Below are 17,500 nucleotides of genomic sequence, written 5' to 3' on the forward strand. Positions count from 1 at the left end.
CAAATCTTTTCAATAGTTTGTTTATATAAATCACGAACGAATATATTGATTGGAGTTTGGACACTGAGGGGAATGGCTAAAGGGACACATGCAGACATTGAATGTCAATCGAACAAAGGGTAATTTCAAAACTTACAAAGCGTAAGAATGTAAACAGCCCATGGCCTATTAAAAGAGTACTGTAGTTACGTCATGAAACAGCCCCATTCCACTTCGGAAATCCAACATGACACCATACAAGATCTCTCTCTCTCTCTCTCTCTCTCTCTCTCTCTCTCTCTCTATCTATCTATCTATCTATCTATCTATCTACCTATCTCTCTCTGTGTGTGTGTGTGTGTGTGTGTATGTGAGATGAACGTGCACGCACACACACACACAAAGTCAAACACGCATATTCACGCGAAGATCATGCATTTAGCATATTATAGCATCACTATCAAGAAATGTTTGACTTAACTCGTTTACATTCCTTCATATCAATTTTTGCAGCAATAATAATAATAATAATAATGATGATGATGATGATGATGATGATGATGATGATGATGATGATGATGATGATGATAATAATGATAATAATAATAATAATAATAATAATAATAATAATAATAATAATAATAATAATAATAATAATAATAATAATAATAATAATAATAATAATAATAATAATAAATTAATATATACAATAATCACGACACAGAGAGAGAAACAAATGAACTTGTTAATAATCGTGATTTTGATAATAATAAAGATGGTCGAAGTTACCATACTATGACTAGGACGTAAATGACCAACATTAGCTATTTTTCCCCAGTCCAACAGAGTTGGAGCAAAAATTTCTCGGCACCTGAGGCGGGTTTTTTCTCGTATGTGAAGATGGTAAAAATTCGAGCCAGGTATTCAATGTGTCAACATTATAGTACATTATAGTAATAGCATTAAATGGTGCCAGCAACAATCCGCTCCTTGCATTCGTTTGAGTGGGGAAATCCAGTCACTCGCTCAGCCATGGTACACAGTCGCTGACAGTCATCAACGGACTGTGTGAATCGGGAGAAAAGCGTGGATAGAAGGCGTTGTGACAGAAAGGGAGTCTGTTTCGCACTGTTGATAAAAGGCGATATATACCATTTCTCAGTTTTATATATTTTAAAAAATGCTGTTATCCATTTTTAAAACATGGATGTGGTGCCAGGCACCATTTGAACCAATAGAGCCACGCCCCTGCAGAGAGATGATTTACAATGAAAAAAATATCTCCCAAAACTAACTATACATTTGACTGTTTCCCTCTCAGCCAGGGTATCCGGCCAGGACCAGGACAAAACCAAGAAATCTCATTCCAAGACAAATGACAGAAAGCATGTTGAAAAACAGATACAGATACAGACACAGTAAGTGCCTCCCTGCCCACTATGGGAGGTCAGGAACCTCACCCAGTGAGTATAGTGGTTTTTCCATAGATTCAACTATGTGCCGCTCAGAATCGGACTTAAATCCTGGATCTCGCGGTCCAAAGCCGAATGTGATAAAACAAATTTATTCAATGAAACAAATAAAGTTCAGCCAAGTCTTTATATTTTGGCTGTAAATTCACTTTCCATCTACAAGTTCACCGCGACACAATGCCGATTTGAAGCAATGGATCAAATAATCCAGCAATTCTATCACATCTTCGACTCTCATTTCTTTAAAAATCTTTTATATTTTAAAAGCAATCAAGATGGCCGATTTTTAATTTGGCGCTTTTACCTCATTTTATAATAGAAATACATGCGACTCACTTTGGCATTATTTACAAAAGCTCCCTGGTAATCTCTGGCGGAAGTGGGGGTAAATATCTGTAATCCGGAAACGGATGTGGGAATGTCACGAGTTATCGAACTTGGGGAAACTCGAGAATTTTGTTTTGTCTGGACTCAAAGTAGTAGTAATCACCTCCCCTCCCTCTCTTTCTAACTATCTATCTATCTATCCATCTATCCATCCATCTAGCCATCTATCCATCCATCTATCCACTATTTATCTATCCATCTATCTATCTATCTATCTTTCTATCTATCTTTCTATCTATCTTTCTATCTGTCTATCAATCTATCTACCTATCTATCTATCTATCTATCTATCTATCTATCTATCTATCTATCTATCTATCTATCTATCTATCTATCTATCTATCTATCTATCTATATATATATCTCTCTTTATATCTACCTTTATATCTATCTATATAATGTCTATCTATCTATCGAACTATCTATATATCTATTTATCTATCTATCTATCTATCTATCTATCTATCTATCTATCTATCTATCTATCTATCTATCTATCTATCTATCTATCTATCTATCTATCTAAACCAAGATGACTAATTGGAAAATTATCTTTTCCCACATATTAATCATTCTCAACGAACTTAGGTAATAAAGTGGTGTATGTATCATGGCCCATAACAGAGTTGTCTCTGTCAAAAGATTATTGTAACAGCGCCTTACAGGCTTCATGTTAGGTCCTATCTGTTAAGTATTTCTGTTGACTTGGGATCAATTGTAAAGCGCTTTGAGGATGTTAAGAGAAAATGCGTAATTTTGTGAAGAAAATAAGCATTAAATCGTCCCCTATTTTCAGGTAAACGTTACGGTGTAATGTTCATGTAAATGTTGCTGCTCGAAGCTCGAAGAAATAGATAATAATGTGAAATTGAATGTAAGCTTCAATTTAATTACAAAAACATATCAAGTGAACGTTTCGGGTTTCCCCTTTATCAACAAAACAGGATGAATGAAACACTACAGATGAATGAGATAATGTAATGGTAGCACCGTCTGACCGGTAATCAGGATATCTGAAGTTCGATCCCCAATCAAAGCATGATTGTTGTTGTTTATTTTGTGTTTTGTTGTTTGTTTTTTTTTTGTTTTGTTTTTTTTTTGGGGGGGGGGGTTGTTGTTGATTGTTTTTTTTTTTTTTTGGATGATCTTTCTCTTGAATTTTTATCTCTACTTTTCTTCTATGTCATACACGTGTTGTCAAACATTTTTTTAAATACAGAAGCTAACCTTTTTCTATTGCCTCCCACCCACTAATCAATATATATATATATATATATATATATATATATATATATATATATTATATATATATATATATATGTTTTTTTTTTTTTTTTTTTTTTTTTTTTTTTATCATTCCTTTTCTTAACATTTCTAAGATATTTATCCGATCCCCTTTTTTAATTCTATTTTTTAATCCAATCCCAAGCAATTTCCCTATCTAATAATATTATGACAAAATCGATACTTTATTCCAACACCTCTTATAAAAATAATAATGATAATAACGCAGTCGATATTCCTCATGACCCGTCAACCCAACGTCAACTTTATCGATATAAGATTAAATAAGCATCGATTATGATATTCATTGATCAGACCAAGTACAGAATCGTTTTCTCTAGAAGAACTGAAAAATACCAGTTCTGTCGTGCTCTGGAAAAAAACCCATATTTCAAAATTTGGCCAGAAAACTCGTCCTTCAAATATTGATCGATTAAAATGACCCTCATCTTGGAAAAATAAAACTCTCAAAACAACGCGAAGTCCCAGGTTTGAGAGGGTTTTTTTTTCCAAGATGAGGATCTTTTCAATCGATCGATATTTGAAGGAAGAGTTTTCTGACCAAATTTTAAAATATTGGTTTTTCCAGAGTACGGCAGAGCTGCTTAAATGCAGCCCTTCGCGTCAAAACGGTACCAAGTCCGAATGAGCTCGATTCTGGAAATTGTCTCTAAAGTGCAGGCGATGAAACATAAGTGAGTGGAGAGCAAGCACTTCACAACTCCAATCAGCGCAACAGTTTTTATTGTCTCTTGTCCTCTGGCATCTTGCTACACACTTCATCTCTTCTTCTCCTCCTACTCCTCCCCTCCCCATTTCCAAATAACACGTGCATTTGTATACAAATACTCTCTCTCTCTCTCTCTCCCCCCGTCTCTCTCTCTCTCCCCGTCTCTCTCTGTCTTTCTCTCTCTCTCCCCGTCTCTCTCTGTCTTTCTCTCTCTCTCCCCGTCTCTCTCTCTGTCTTTCTCTCTCTCTCTCTCTCTCTCTCTCTCTCTCTTCCCGTCTCTCTCTCTCCCCCGCATCCATCTGTCTCTCTCTGCCTCTCTCTCTCTCTGTCCCTCTCTGCACCTCTCTCTCTCTCTCTCTAACTCTCTCTCTCTCTCTAACTCCCCCCCCCGTCACTCTCTGCCTCTCTCTCTCTCTCTCGCTCTCTCTTTCTCTCTCTCTCTCTCTCCCTCTCTCTATTTCTATCAGTGCAGACACACACACAGACAGACACACATACATACAAGCGCGTGCGTACGCGCATACACGCAATGTGCAAAACCATATCTCACATAAGATCCCATTGTCGTCAAAACACTCCATCTAACTCCTGTATGAAAAATCGGGAAATCTGCAAAAGCAACTCTCCAAGAATGAATTCAAATCTCCCAAGATTTACTAGAGATTACTTTGGAGTTTGGAGTGAAGACGCGTAATCCAACCAACCCGAGCCTCCCCCCCTCTCTCTCTCTCTCTCTCTCTCTCTCTCTCGCTCTCTCTCTCTCTCTTTCTCCCTCTATTTCTCTCCTTCTCTCTCTCTCTCTCCCTCCCTGTCCCTCTCCATGCCTATCTCTCAATCTCTCCATCTCTTTATGTCTATCTCTCTCATAAATAAATACACACACACACACACACACACAAACATGTACATACGCACTCCATCTCTCTCTCTCTCTCTCTCTCTCTCTTGCTCTCTCTCTCTGTGTGTCTCTCAATCAATCAATAAATCTATTTCTCTCTCTTTCTCTCCCTCCATGTCTGTCTCTCAATTTCTCCATTTTAGATGTTTTCTCTATCTCTCTCATACATACACACAAGAACTCTCTCTCTCCCTCCCTCTCTCTCTCTCTCTCTCTCTCTCTCTCTCGCTTACGTAGCTACATATCCGCAATGCACAAAACAAAATCATACAAAATCCCCTTGTCGGCAGCATATTCCGTGTAAACCCCCCCCCCCCCTCCCCACACACACACACACACACACACACACACACACAAAACCGGGAAATCCCAAAAGCAACTCTCCCAGATTGAATTCAGAGCTCCGAAGATCTGGATTGCATTGGAGTAATGACGCTGTAATCCAGCCAGACGGAGTCATTCAATTGCTCGGAATAGGATTCAATAGTCTGATGTCACGTCGCCCAGCAACGAGCAGCTTGGTTCTAAACAAAGAAAATCGGTACTTTTTATTCTTCATGCTGGCTAGAACTTTTTCACATGTCATGTGATCAGAATGTATAAAATTCTAAACATGATCAGATTTATAATGTTTTCTCCTCTGGATACATTATTATGCTAGTCGGGGAAGTATTTCATAAGGGCGTCCGCTATTGTTCAGATATTTTAGAACCAGTTACTAAGTTACTATGCGTTATTACAATGGAAGTGACGTCACGACTGTTAAATATTTAAAGAAATAAAAAATTCTCTTTCTTCATCCCCAAGGGGAAATTTGTCTTCAGGGTCTACTCCAAGGGAAGCCCGGAATAACGCAGGCGTTAGCCGCAGTACAGAGCCGCAAAGTGAGATAGGGCTAGGTGACTTGCTCAAGGCCACACAACGCAGCGGCGGTTGATCGAACTCGGTACCTTTTGGGTACGAAGCAAAGCCCGTACCGCTGTGTCACTCGGCCCCTTAGTCTGTTGAAGCGTATTGCGACATTACCGATTTTCGTTCATATTTGTTTTCATTTTTCATTTGCGGCACTATTGAAAATAATCGATACTGTGAACTTGCAGCCAAAATATCGCCCAACACTTTATTATATCAGTGACACAGTACTTATGGTTACAACAAATAACAAAATACCCCCCTCTCCGTTGCAGGCTTGGGGCTGTCACATTCCCCTCACCAACGTGAACATATATGCAGGTCTGGCATCCTAACTCACTTATGGGCCTAGTTTAACATTATTGTAATGGACAATATTTTGTATCATTTTTTGAGATTTCGATTTCACCAATGAGCCCATAAGCAATTGGGTTATCTGACCTGCAAATAAGTGCACGTCGCGCTCAACCATATATTATATTTAATTATCTATTTATTTAACTGGGTATAGTGTCGGGCCTGGCTCATCAGATTTTGTATACGTGGCCCTTCGTCTCAGTGTAGTATTATTTCCGGGCGAAAACGAAAAACGAACTCCATATCTAAAATGGTCGGACACATAAAAAAAAAAAAATTGGCAGTTTTCTGGTATTGGAATAATATAGACAGGATTTCTTCATGAATTTGGATTCATTACCTAGAACATTTATATAGCACAATATCCACTAAAGGTGCTCTATACACTTTACATGGGGTCCCGACTAGCCAGCAGCAACATGCAAGACGAGACATGATGCCAGTTAGGCGATGTCTATTACAAATTTCTTCTTCTTTCCATTTTATTGGCTCATAATTTAGGCACCTCTAGTATTTGGTTTTACACATTTCTTTTTTCGACAGAGACAACGTTGTTAACGGCCAGGTACACATTTTACACCCGAGTACGGAGAAAGAATGTGAGTAAAGAGCCTTTTTCCAACGACTCAATTCTGCGTCGCTCAGAGCGGGACTCGAACTCTCGAACTTCCGATCCGAGGAGAGTGTCATACCGCTAGACCACAGAGACGTATTTTTTGTTGTTGCGCAATTTAACACTGCAAGTTGGCAGCAGCCTCTTATGGTTCACACTATTATGTTATGACGATCGACCCAATCATCAAAGTCCGGTCCGCATTCGTGCACCGTCGCAAACCCGCCGGGTAGCATCGTCACAACACACCTTTCGACTAGATGCTCTGCCGTCTCGGGTTCATGAGTATCAATGCGTGGTAAAAGTAACGAATTTGATCAATCCAAAGCCATGAAAGAATGTCTTTATTCCATCCCTCAAAGTAAGCTTCTTCGATATTGAATTTCGTATACCCAAATAACATGATTCGCCATTTTACAGATGTGCTTTTGTCCACTGCTACATGTTAAGTGTTGCTGTTGGCTCGGGATCCTTAGCAAAGTGCTTTGAACACGTTTAGCGGATAAATAAACGCTCAAGTTTAATGAAATTTTGACTGAATAAAAAAAAAAACATTTTAAAAAGAAAATATAAAAACCCAAATAAAACCAACAATTTTTAAAAAATGAATAAACGTCCGATTTCTATTCATACGCGAAAGTCTCGGGAGTTCATGATAACGCCATTCCTTCACGCGCAAAGGGCCAGTCCGACCCGGGTCAGTCGTCGTGATTTTCCGACCACCCTCCCCCCCCCTCCCCTCCTGTCCACCCACAGAATTTATGGGCGGAAAGTACTTTGCACAGACACTCTATCTCCCCCCCCCCCCCCCCCTCCCTGTCCACCCAGCAGTAAATTATGGCGGAAAGTACTTTGCAACAGACTAGCGTTCTATCCATAGGGTAGCAAGCAAATGCTGTTGTCCGTTTCACGCTATAGAAAACCGAGATAAACTCCGGCTCCGTGGGTCTTACGGCTCTGAAGGACTACTTTGTATTCATAGGCACCTACAGATTTCAGATGACAAGCAGTTGTCGTTTCAACCTTTATTTAAGCCAATGAAAGAGATATTATGCAATCACTGAATTTTGTCTTCACGGTGAATTTCCTCCATCCAATTCTATCCGACATAATACCAGATTGACAGCATGGGTAAAACAATTTCCCAAAGTTGAATTATGGGCAGCGTGGCTCAGCGGTACTGTCTTTGCTTCATACCCAAAAGGTACCGAGTTCGAACACCCGCCTTGTCACCTCGCCCTAGCTCAATTTGCGGCGCTGTACTGCGGCTGACGCCTGTGTTATTCCATCCAATCTACCCTTGTAAGAGAACCGAAAGACAAATTTCCCCTATGTGTTTTAAATAAAAAGAAAATTAAACAAAATTGGAGTTCATTAAAAAAAAAAATTCGTCATTAAAAATAAAACAAAAACAAGCAAAGTAAAACTCATTTAGTAAGATGACTGGGAAACGAAGAATCGGGAGTCAATAATTATAATATTGGCAACGTTATTATGAAAACAACTTGCTATGTTTTCTCATAACAATTTCTGCTCACTGCTCTCATCACGCGAGCTGTCAATCATACGCACGTGCATGACTGTGAGTCGTTACCCTCTGATTGGGTCGGGAAATCGGTTTGTTCAATCTGGAGACCAGGCGGAAAATCAATGAGGAAATAACGAATAACGAACTAAAAACACGGACATAACCACAAAATAGATCATAAGATTTGATAGCAACATAGATGAAAGTAAAAAAAAAAAAGAAGGTTAATGAAGCAAACAAAATATAATGATGTCAATAATGACCTCAAAATACACAAAGGAAATAACACCAATACTTACACTAATAATAATGATAATAATAATAATAATAATAATAATAATAATAATAATAATAATAATAATAATAATAATAATAATAATAATAATAATAATAATAATAATAATAATAATAATTGCACAACAGCAATAATATCTAGTATTGTTTTTGTAAATGAGGATCACGCTAATACCCCATTTGTTGACAATAACGGAGATGGCATTTATATCAATGATGCTTCTGTTTCGGATAATAAAGTTATTGAAATTTAGTAACACTTGGTGTAACAAAATGCATTGGTTTGGGTCATCTTTATCCTCGTTTACTCTCTGGGAAAGTCCATAATGAATAAGCCATCCCCGTCACATCTTATTTAATACATTCCTACCGCTAAATAAAATTCTAGAAGACTGGAATATTAGTTTAACGTATAGGAAATGAGATTAGCGAAAGAGTAGCGTCCCTTGATTGGACGTCACCCATAGTCTGTGACGTCACCGGCGGAAACATAATTAGAGAGAGAACGTCATGTTAGTTGTGCGCATGCGTCTCTCGTCCTCGCTTCCGGTGAACGCGGCTTGAGACACTTCAAAAACAAATTGACGTTCTCTCTTTAAGGTGACGTCCAATCAAGGGACGCTACTCTTCCGCTAATCTCATTCCCTATTGTTGTGTAGAATTACAGGATTAATTCTCAAAGACAAAACCAAAATCATGAATCTTTTTCAATATCACAAACTGTTAAGTAATTTTCGCAGAGCGAAACGCCCTTGTGTACTTCAATTATCCCATGTCAAGAAGGATTGCATCCTTTGTTTTAAATAATTTCACGGCGTTTGTGACACATTTAGGTCATCTCAGCGCCAGTGAATGACAGAAAATGTGATAGGCAGTCAAAAAGTATACTTTTATCAAATCACCTACGAATAAATAAGACAAAGGGAAATGGTTCAAATAGGGAACGGATGTATATTCCAAGAGCACACCCTCAATGTACTTAGTTTGAGATCGCTTAGAAGTCTCATTCAGACACAATCACGGGATTTCAACAAGCAGAGAACAATCAAATGTTTACACAAACCATGATATTCAAAACAAAAACAAAAACCCCCCAAAAGATTACAGTTCATTACAGAGAGATAATTTTACAAAGGAAAAAATATATAGTGATTTTATTTATTTGGACAAAAGCACGCATCTGTTGTTTCTTTAGGTATCACTGCAGGAGCAGTGTCTGAAACCTCAAATATGTACGGTACTAAATAGGCCTTGGAATATTCAAAGACAAGCGACAGTACTGATTCCGGAACTCAAGGATATGTCATATAACGAATGCTTAGTTTTCCTTAATCTATCTAGAATCAAATTCCTAATCGAGAGAACGAACATGACGCCACTCAGGTCTTTGTTATTGTTTTTTGCCATCCATGTTTATGAGTACTTCTCACTAAACTGCATGAACCAGACTATAAAAGTTCATAGTTACACATCGTTTTGTTTGTTGGTCCGTTATAATTCCGGATGGCAATGTTGTGAGTTTCTTAACCAAGCGCATACTATCTATAGGATAGAAAAGTCGTGACATCATACCCTCTACTCTTTTGGTTCCTAAATCCTCTGAGTGAAAATAGTCCTTCGAAATAGAAATAATGAATAGGTTACATAAAGGCGTCACGACTATTTCAGTAGCAGGATGTAAAAGCAGATTCTTAGGATGACGGAACGTAAAAGAGTGAGGATGGATGATCTTTATTGACGACAAGCATATATTTAGACTAGAAAATTAGATGCCATCACGCTGAAACTAAAAACAATGTAAAATTGAAATGTAAGCTTCAATTTAATATACGAAAATAGATAAAAATGGACGTTTCGGATTTCCCCTTTATCAACAAACAAGATGAATGAAACACTACAAACGAATGAGATAATGTGCTAATGTTGTAGTGGCGTTGTTAAGATTCATCTTAACAACGCCACACTACCACATAACCAGAACATCTCATTCGTCTGTGATGTTTCATTCATCTTGTTTGTTGACAAAGGGGGAAACCCGAAACGTTTATCTTATCTATTTTGGTATATTAAATTGAAGTTTACATTCAATTTTACATTGTTTATTTCTTCGAGCTTCGAGCAGCGCCATTTACATCATTCTTAAACCAGAAGATGAAATACACAAGGTTTGTATCCAGCCATCCCGAGAGCGGTTTTACATTTCCAATGAAATAGAAACTAGTTTTTTTTACATCACACTTTACTTCCCCATTGTAGACACAAAAATTATCTGATTACAATTAATTCTACAAGCCCAGTCTTTTTTTCTTTTTTTTTTTTGGTTCTTTCGACAGATAAAACCTTAATCAAAACGGGCAATTCTAATGAACAAAAAGAAATAATCTACAGCTTGTATGTAGCGGTTGCATTTGGAATTTCTCCCAAAGACTTTGATTTAGTCATTCTGATGATTTTTCATTTAAACTCAAGTTTCTCAAACTGATTTAATAGTACCGAGTTGACGCGCTGGATTACAACTTATTTTTTTAAATAATAGTTCTTCAAAAAGATTGAATGATTTTAAACTTTAAAAAAACAAAACAAAAAACAAAAACAAACTAACTAAACAACATTTACAAAGAAACAAAGAAAGAGTAAAAAGACACTCACAAACTCCTAAAAAATAAACAAACAAACAAAAAAAAAACATTAAAAAAAAACACAGAAAAAAAAAACAAAAAGACAAACAAAACAAAAGAAAAAAAAACAAAACAATCAAACCAAAGACGAACAACTGACGAAGGAGGATAGGAGGAAATAGTGAAGGATAAAAAAAAATAACTAATGGATGAATAAATGATTGGATTAATGGAAGGATGCATGAATATATAAATATATAAATGAATGAATGAATAAATGAATGAATGAATGAATAAATGAATGAATGAATGAATGAATGAATGAATGAATGAATGGTTGTACGAATGAACTAATGAATTGATAAATGATTGGATGGGAGATTAAATGAATGAATGAATGAATGATTGAATGAATGAATAGACGAAGGGATTAATAAATGATTGGATTAATGAATGAATGAATGAATGAATGATTGGATTAATGAATACATTTTTTAAATGGACTACTAGACAAATAGATAAATGGATGAACAAATTAACAAATGAATGTATAAATTGATGACAGAACAACTAATCAACCATTATCTTACTCACCCTTTCCTCTCGTCCATTCGATATTTCCAAGTACAAGAAATAAACACAGAATAAGTTTGACACAAGCCCAGGAATCTTTCATGAATGAATTCATTTTGAAACCTGTGTATAATATTACACTAAATCCTTCTCACAATGTATTATTGTCTTCTTTCTGAATCACGAATATCAGCTATAATGTGAAAATAGAAAAATTAAAATTAATTAGGAAGCAAGTAATCACTGGTGAATGATCGAGAGATCCGAAAAACTATGTATGAGACAGTGTCAAACAAAGCAGGAAAAATATATAGAAGAAATTAAAATCAACCCCCAAAAATCAGTCTGACTCATACATTCCCCAGTCCAGACAGACTAATTTTTTGGTGTGGACTTTTATGTTATTTGTTCTTCCGGCTTGCTTTGTCTGAAACTATCAATTTCATAATACTTTTACACAGTTAAAATGTTACACATTTCTAATATTATCAAACTTTATCCCTCGTGTTTTACACAATCGTTAAAAGTGTTCGCATATCACGATGAGCACGAAAGGTAAACAACAAAACAAGCGTTGCGACAAAGAGAAGTAGAGTAGAGAGGAGAGCTGTTTGTTTACGATCTTGGCATTGATAGTGACTGGCGTTGTTTACGTTGGTGTGCGTGAGAGTTGTCTCGCTTTTCTGTCAGAATTTGAGAAATTGATTCTTCCAGTTTAGTTCTAGTTCGAGTTGATAGCTTTGTGCTTTGCCTGGGAACTTTGATCGTAGCCTTCGTTAGCTTATTGAAAGACTGAAGTTTATGTTACCCAGTTTAGTTCTAGTTCGAGGTGATCGCTTTGTGCTTTGCTTGGGAACTTTGATCGTAGCCTTCGTTAGCTTATTGAAAGACTGAAGTTTATGTTACCCAGTTTAGTTCTAGTTCGAGGTGATCGCTTTGTGCTTTGCTTGGGAACTTTGATCGTAGCCTTCGTTAGCTTATTGAAAGACTGAAGTTTACGTTACCCAGTTTAGTTCTAGTTCGAGGTGATCGCTTTGTGCTTTGCCTGGGAACTTTGATCGTAGCCTTCGTTAGCTTATTGAAAGACTGAAGTTTACGTTACCCAGTTTAGTTCTAGTTCGAGGTGATCGCTTTGTGCTTTGCTTGGGGACTTTGATCGTCGCCTTCGTTAGCTTATTGAAAGACTGAAGTTTACGTTACCCAGTTTAGTTCTAGTTCGAGGTGATCGCTTTGTGCTTTGCTTGGGAACTTTGATCGTAGCCTTCGTTAGCTTATTGAAAGACTGAAGTTTACGTTACCCAGTTTAGTTCTAGTTCGAGGTGATCGCTTTGTGCTTTGCTTGGGAACTTTGATCGTAGCCTTCGTTAGCTTATTGAAAGACTGAAGTTTACGTTACCCAGTTTAGTTCTAGTTCGAGGTGATCGCTTTGTGCTTTGCTTGGGGACTTTGATCGTAACCTTCGTTAGCTTATTGAAAGACTGAAGTTTACGTTACCCAGTTTAGTTCTAGTTCGAGGTGATCGCTTTGTGCTTTGCTTGGGGACTTTGATCGTAACCTTCGTTAGCTTATTGAAAGACTGAAGTTTACGTTACCCAGTTTAGTTCTAGTTCGAGGTGATCGCTTTGTGCTTTGCTTGGGGACTTTGATCGTAACCTTCGTTAGCTTATTGAAAGACTGAAGTTTACGTTACCCAGTTTAGTTCTAGTTCGAGGTGATCGCTTTGTGCTTTGCTTGGGGACTTTGATCGTAACCTTCGTTAGCTTATTGAAAGACTGAAGTTTACGTTACCCAGTTTAGTTCTAGTTCGAGGTGATCGCTTTGTGCTTTGCTTGGGGACTTTGATCGTAGCCTTCGTTAGCTTATTGAAAGACTGAAGTTGACGTTACCTAGCTCTTTGTTATTGTTTTTAGATTGCTTATTGATGGTTCCTATGTGAAATTTTGTTGCTATGCCTGTCGAGCTATTGGCATGGATGCCTTTATAACGATTATCTTATGCTATGAGCCTTCAGTCCTTCAAACAACATACAGTACATACACTTTTGAAAATTACGTCAGTTATCGTATATTTCATTAAAACTAGTCGAATAAACATTTAAGTTGTTTTATTTTTGACTCGAAGATTTTAAAAAAGGGTATATTTTGGCCCTGAAATCAACAACTGACCGAGAACGGAATACCCATAGTCACGTATAGATAGTATGGGCTTGACTAAGAAGTTCATAACATTGCCATCCGGAAGTATAACGGACCAACACACAAAACTATATGTAATCATGAACTTTTATTGTCTCGATAATACCGTTTAGTGAGTATTACTCATAAACGTGGATGTCAAAAATCAATAACAGTGTCGTCAACTTCATTCTATCTATAGTGCTTGCCTGTCACCCGGAGTTAACAGCCCACAGATCCTGAGCATCACTCACAATTTTTACACAGATGATTGAAACGATAGATAGTATGCGCTTGGCTAAGAAGCTCATAACATTGCCATCCGGAAGTATAACGGACCAACACACAAAACTGTGTTTATCCATTAACGTTAATAGTCGGGTTAATACAGTTCAGTGAGCATTACTCATAAACGCGGATGGCAAAAAACGATAACAAAGACCTAAGTGACGTCATCTTCGATCTATCTTTACATTATGTCGTCAGGTTTTGAGATGCAATTCCTTTATCAGTGTGTCAAAATATTGTGAGAAATACTCACTAACTGGGCCTGATCTAGTTGTGTGTTTGAATATGTATTAAGGGTATCTCAGACCTTTTCATATAGATAGTATGCAGATGACGTCACTCAGGCCTTTGTTATTGTTTTTGCCATCCGCGTTTGTAAGTTGTTCTCACTAAACTGTATTAACCAGACTATAAAAGTTCATGGTTACACAGAGTTTGTGTGTTGGTCCGTTATACTTCCGGATGGCAATGTTGTGAACTCCTTGGCCAAGCGCATTCTATCTATAGGAACTAAATAATCAAGACTGAGAGTACGAAACGGGAAAATGGCAGGAAATATTCTGGTTGGTTTGTGCTTTGTAACGGGCGAACCATCATTTGGGTAATAATTAGTTATCACTAAGTCACTCTAACAGACGATTAAGTTCACACATATTTTTGTTTTGGTATTAGTCACTTGGCTGATATAACAAGTGAGTATTTTTTCTATACGCATAATCTCAATTGATTTTTAAAAGCATTTTGCGTGGAAATGTCCATGACACACTGGGGTATCTAAAAGTATGTGCCAAATGGGTTTAAAAATTTGGCCAGAAAACTCGCCCTTCAAATATCGATCGACGTCCTCGGTTTGAGAGGATTAACCAAGATGAGGGTCTCGACTGCTAGGCGATATTACATTTTCTTTTTGACAGAGTGACAACGCTGTTAACGACCAGGTACTAATTTTAGACTTGAGTACGTTGAGAGAATGTGACGAAATAGTCTTTTTCAGGAAACCAACAATACGTTGCTTAGATGTGTTCTCAAATCCAAACCTGGGATTTCTATCTATAGATAGAATGCGCTTGGCTAAGAAGCTCATAACATTGCCATCCGGAAGTATAACGGACCAACACATAAAACTCTGTGTAACCATGAACTTTTTAGGTCTGGTTAATACAGTTTCGTGAGAACAACTCACAAACGCGGATGGCAAAAACAATAACAAAGGCCTGTGTGACGTCATCTTCGAACTATCTATATCGTGACCCCCTGCTTGTTTTTAGTGCCAGACCACATTTCCTCATTCTATCAAAAACATTCGGAAACAGCAATTCTCTGTGTAGAGTAATATTATGAAGTGTGTTTTGACAAGACTGTGTGTAACATCATGTCATGATGCATGCACTGTGTCAGTTTTCTAGTCGAATCCAGTGTGTCAATGGCTTCATTATCGTATTTTGTTTACAATTATGAAGCACGTTATATTTTGACGAATTTGTATCCGGTGTAAGCATTTCGACGTTGGTTACCCCTCTTATTTTGAAATTGAGAACTGGAAAAAAAAATACCAAACAGGACAAAACCATATTTTTAAAAAGCAAAAAAAAAAAAAAAAAAAAAAGACAGCAAATCAAACTAACAATACAAGACAAAACAAAAACAAAACAAAAATCAAACATGTACCCCCCCCCCCCAAAAAAAAAAAACAAAAAAAAAAAAACAACAACAACAAAAAAAAAAAACAACAAAAAAAAAACCCCCAGCAAAATAAACAAACAAAACGAAAAAAAAAATAAAACAACAAACAAAAACCCAACTCCCCCGTCCCCCAACGCAAGTACAACCGACCCCCCCCCCCCCTTCTACTCCCCCACCCCCCTCTGATTTCTTTTGTACATCGCAAAATTTAAAGACAATTTTATTCTGTTTTAGCTACACACATATATATATATTGACATTGGGCTGTAGAGCTAATTTTAGCTGAACATTAATATCATTTATTGAATGTGCTTGTTACTTTTCTATTAAAATCGTTGTTTTTTATGTTGGGTGGGTCAAAAGCAGACTAGCCTACCTGAAAATGTAAAAAAAAAAAATGTAATTTATAGGAGATAGAAATTGTAGTCTCTACAGTTCACTTTAAAAATCAACAAATTCCATCACTTGGATTAAATAACACTACTAATATTACGTAAAAAAATCAACTTTCACTTTCAATATGTTTTAAATGTTCTGACATTGAATAAATAAAACATAAATAAAATTCCCTTTATTCATCCCAAAGGATATTTTTTTTCTCTTGGGTCTATTCCAAGCAAAGACTGGAATAACACAGGCGTCAGCCGCAGTGCAGCGCCGCAAATTGAGCTAGGGCGAGGTGCCTTGCTCAAGGCCACACATCGCAGCGACGGGTGATCGAATTCGGTAATTTTCGGGTACGAAGCAAAGACCGTACCGCTGAGCCACGCTGCCCCTTATTCAACTTTAAGGCGAAATGGTGTGACCCGCGCTATCGATCTGGTGTTATGCCGAATTTTTCGTAATAGTAGACGGGTCTGGTCTAAAGTTTCGCAGAAAATTCTGAAAATGGCTCGTGAGGAAGGGTTTGAACGTGCGGCTATGTGGTCTAGTGGTATGACACTCGCTTTCGGATCGGAAGGTCCTGGGTTCGAGCCTCACTCGGCACATAGTTGAGTCCACGGATTAGGCTCTTTACTCACATTCTCTCACCGTACTCAGGTGTAAAACGAGTACCTGGTCGTTAACAGCGTTGTCTCTGTCCGAAATAATTGTAATTTCGCCTACCAGGCGTCATGTCCCGTCCTTCATGAAAATGTTGCTGTTGGCCAGGGGCCCCTTGTAAAGCCCTTTGAGCACGTTTAGTAGATATTGCGCTATATAAAAGCTCAATTTGTTTTTGAACCAACGCTAACGTTACATGCTAAGCAGTATTTTCAGATAATAATCTGTCACAAGTGCCTGCTCCCTAATTGGATTCGATAGTCTGATGTCACGTCCGCCCAGCAACCAGCAGCTTGGTTCCAAACAAAAGAAAATCGGTAATTTTTATTCTTCATGCTGGCTAGAACTTTTTCATATGTCATGTGATCAGAATGTACGAGTATTAAAGTCAAAATATGATCAGGTTTATAATGTTTTTTCTCCTCTGGATACACTTTTATGCTCGTCGGAGAAGGATTTCATAAGGGCGTCTGTCATTGTTCCGATAGTTTAGAGCCAGTTACTAAGTTACAATGCGTCATTACGAGGGAAGTGACGTCACGACTGCTGAAGCCTATTTGCATCATTGCTATGACACTATCGCGTGTATATCAATTTTTGATTATCAATTTCCACATCTCCTCGTTGAATGGCTTGTTCCAATGATAACAACATATCCAGCCATCT

The 17,500-nt window shown here is 37.5% G+C and overlaps 1 protein-coding gene across 4 annotated transcripts in view; it reads right to left on the reverse strand.

Annotated features, from left to right (window-relative positions):
* Nucleotides 1–17,500, reverse strand: part of LOC144979734 (protein lev-9-like) — a 138,833-nt gene that overhangs the window by 39,446 nt on the left and 81,887 nt on the right. Inside the window, exons 1-2 of one of the 4 annotated variants that reach the window (XM_078926702.1) lie at nucleotides 12,159–12,241; nucleotides 11,667–11,838 (exon numbers count right to left, since the gene is read on the reverse strand). In XM_078926702.1, coding sequence (XP_078782828.1) covers nucleotides 11,667–11,760 — 94 coding nt within the window. In that variant the 5' untranslated portion in view covers nucleotides 11,761–11,838; nucleotides 12,159–12,241. Of the gene's footprint in view, nucleotides 1–11,666; nucleotides 11,877–12,120; nucleotides 12,242–17,500 lie in introns of those variants that run through there. The other 3 variants (XM_078926701.1, XM_078926703.1, XM_078926704.1) reach the window with 3 other exon arrangements.

This window comes from Berghia stephanieae, chromosome 9 (genome assembly GCF_034508935.2).
Source record: "Berghia stephanieae isolate SIO BIC M18660-M18661 chromosome 9, UCSD_Bste_1.3, whole genome shotgun sequence".
In the NCBI taxonomy this organism is placed as follows: domain Eukaryota; kingdom Metazoa; phylum Mollusca; class Gastropoda; order Nudibranchia; family Aeolidiidae; genus Berghia; species Berghia stephanieae.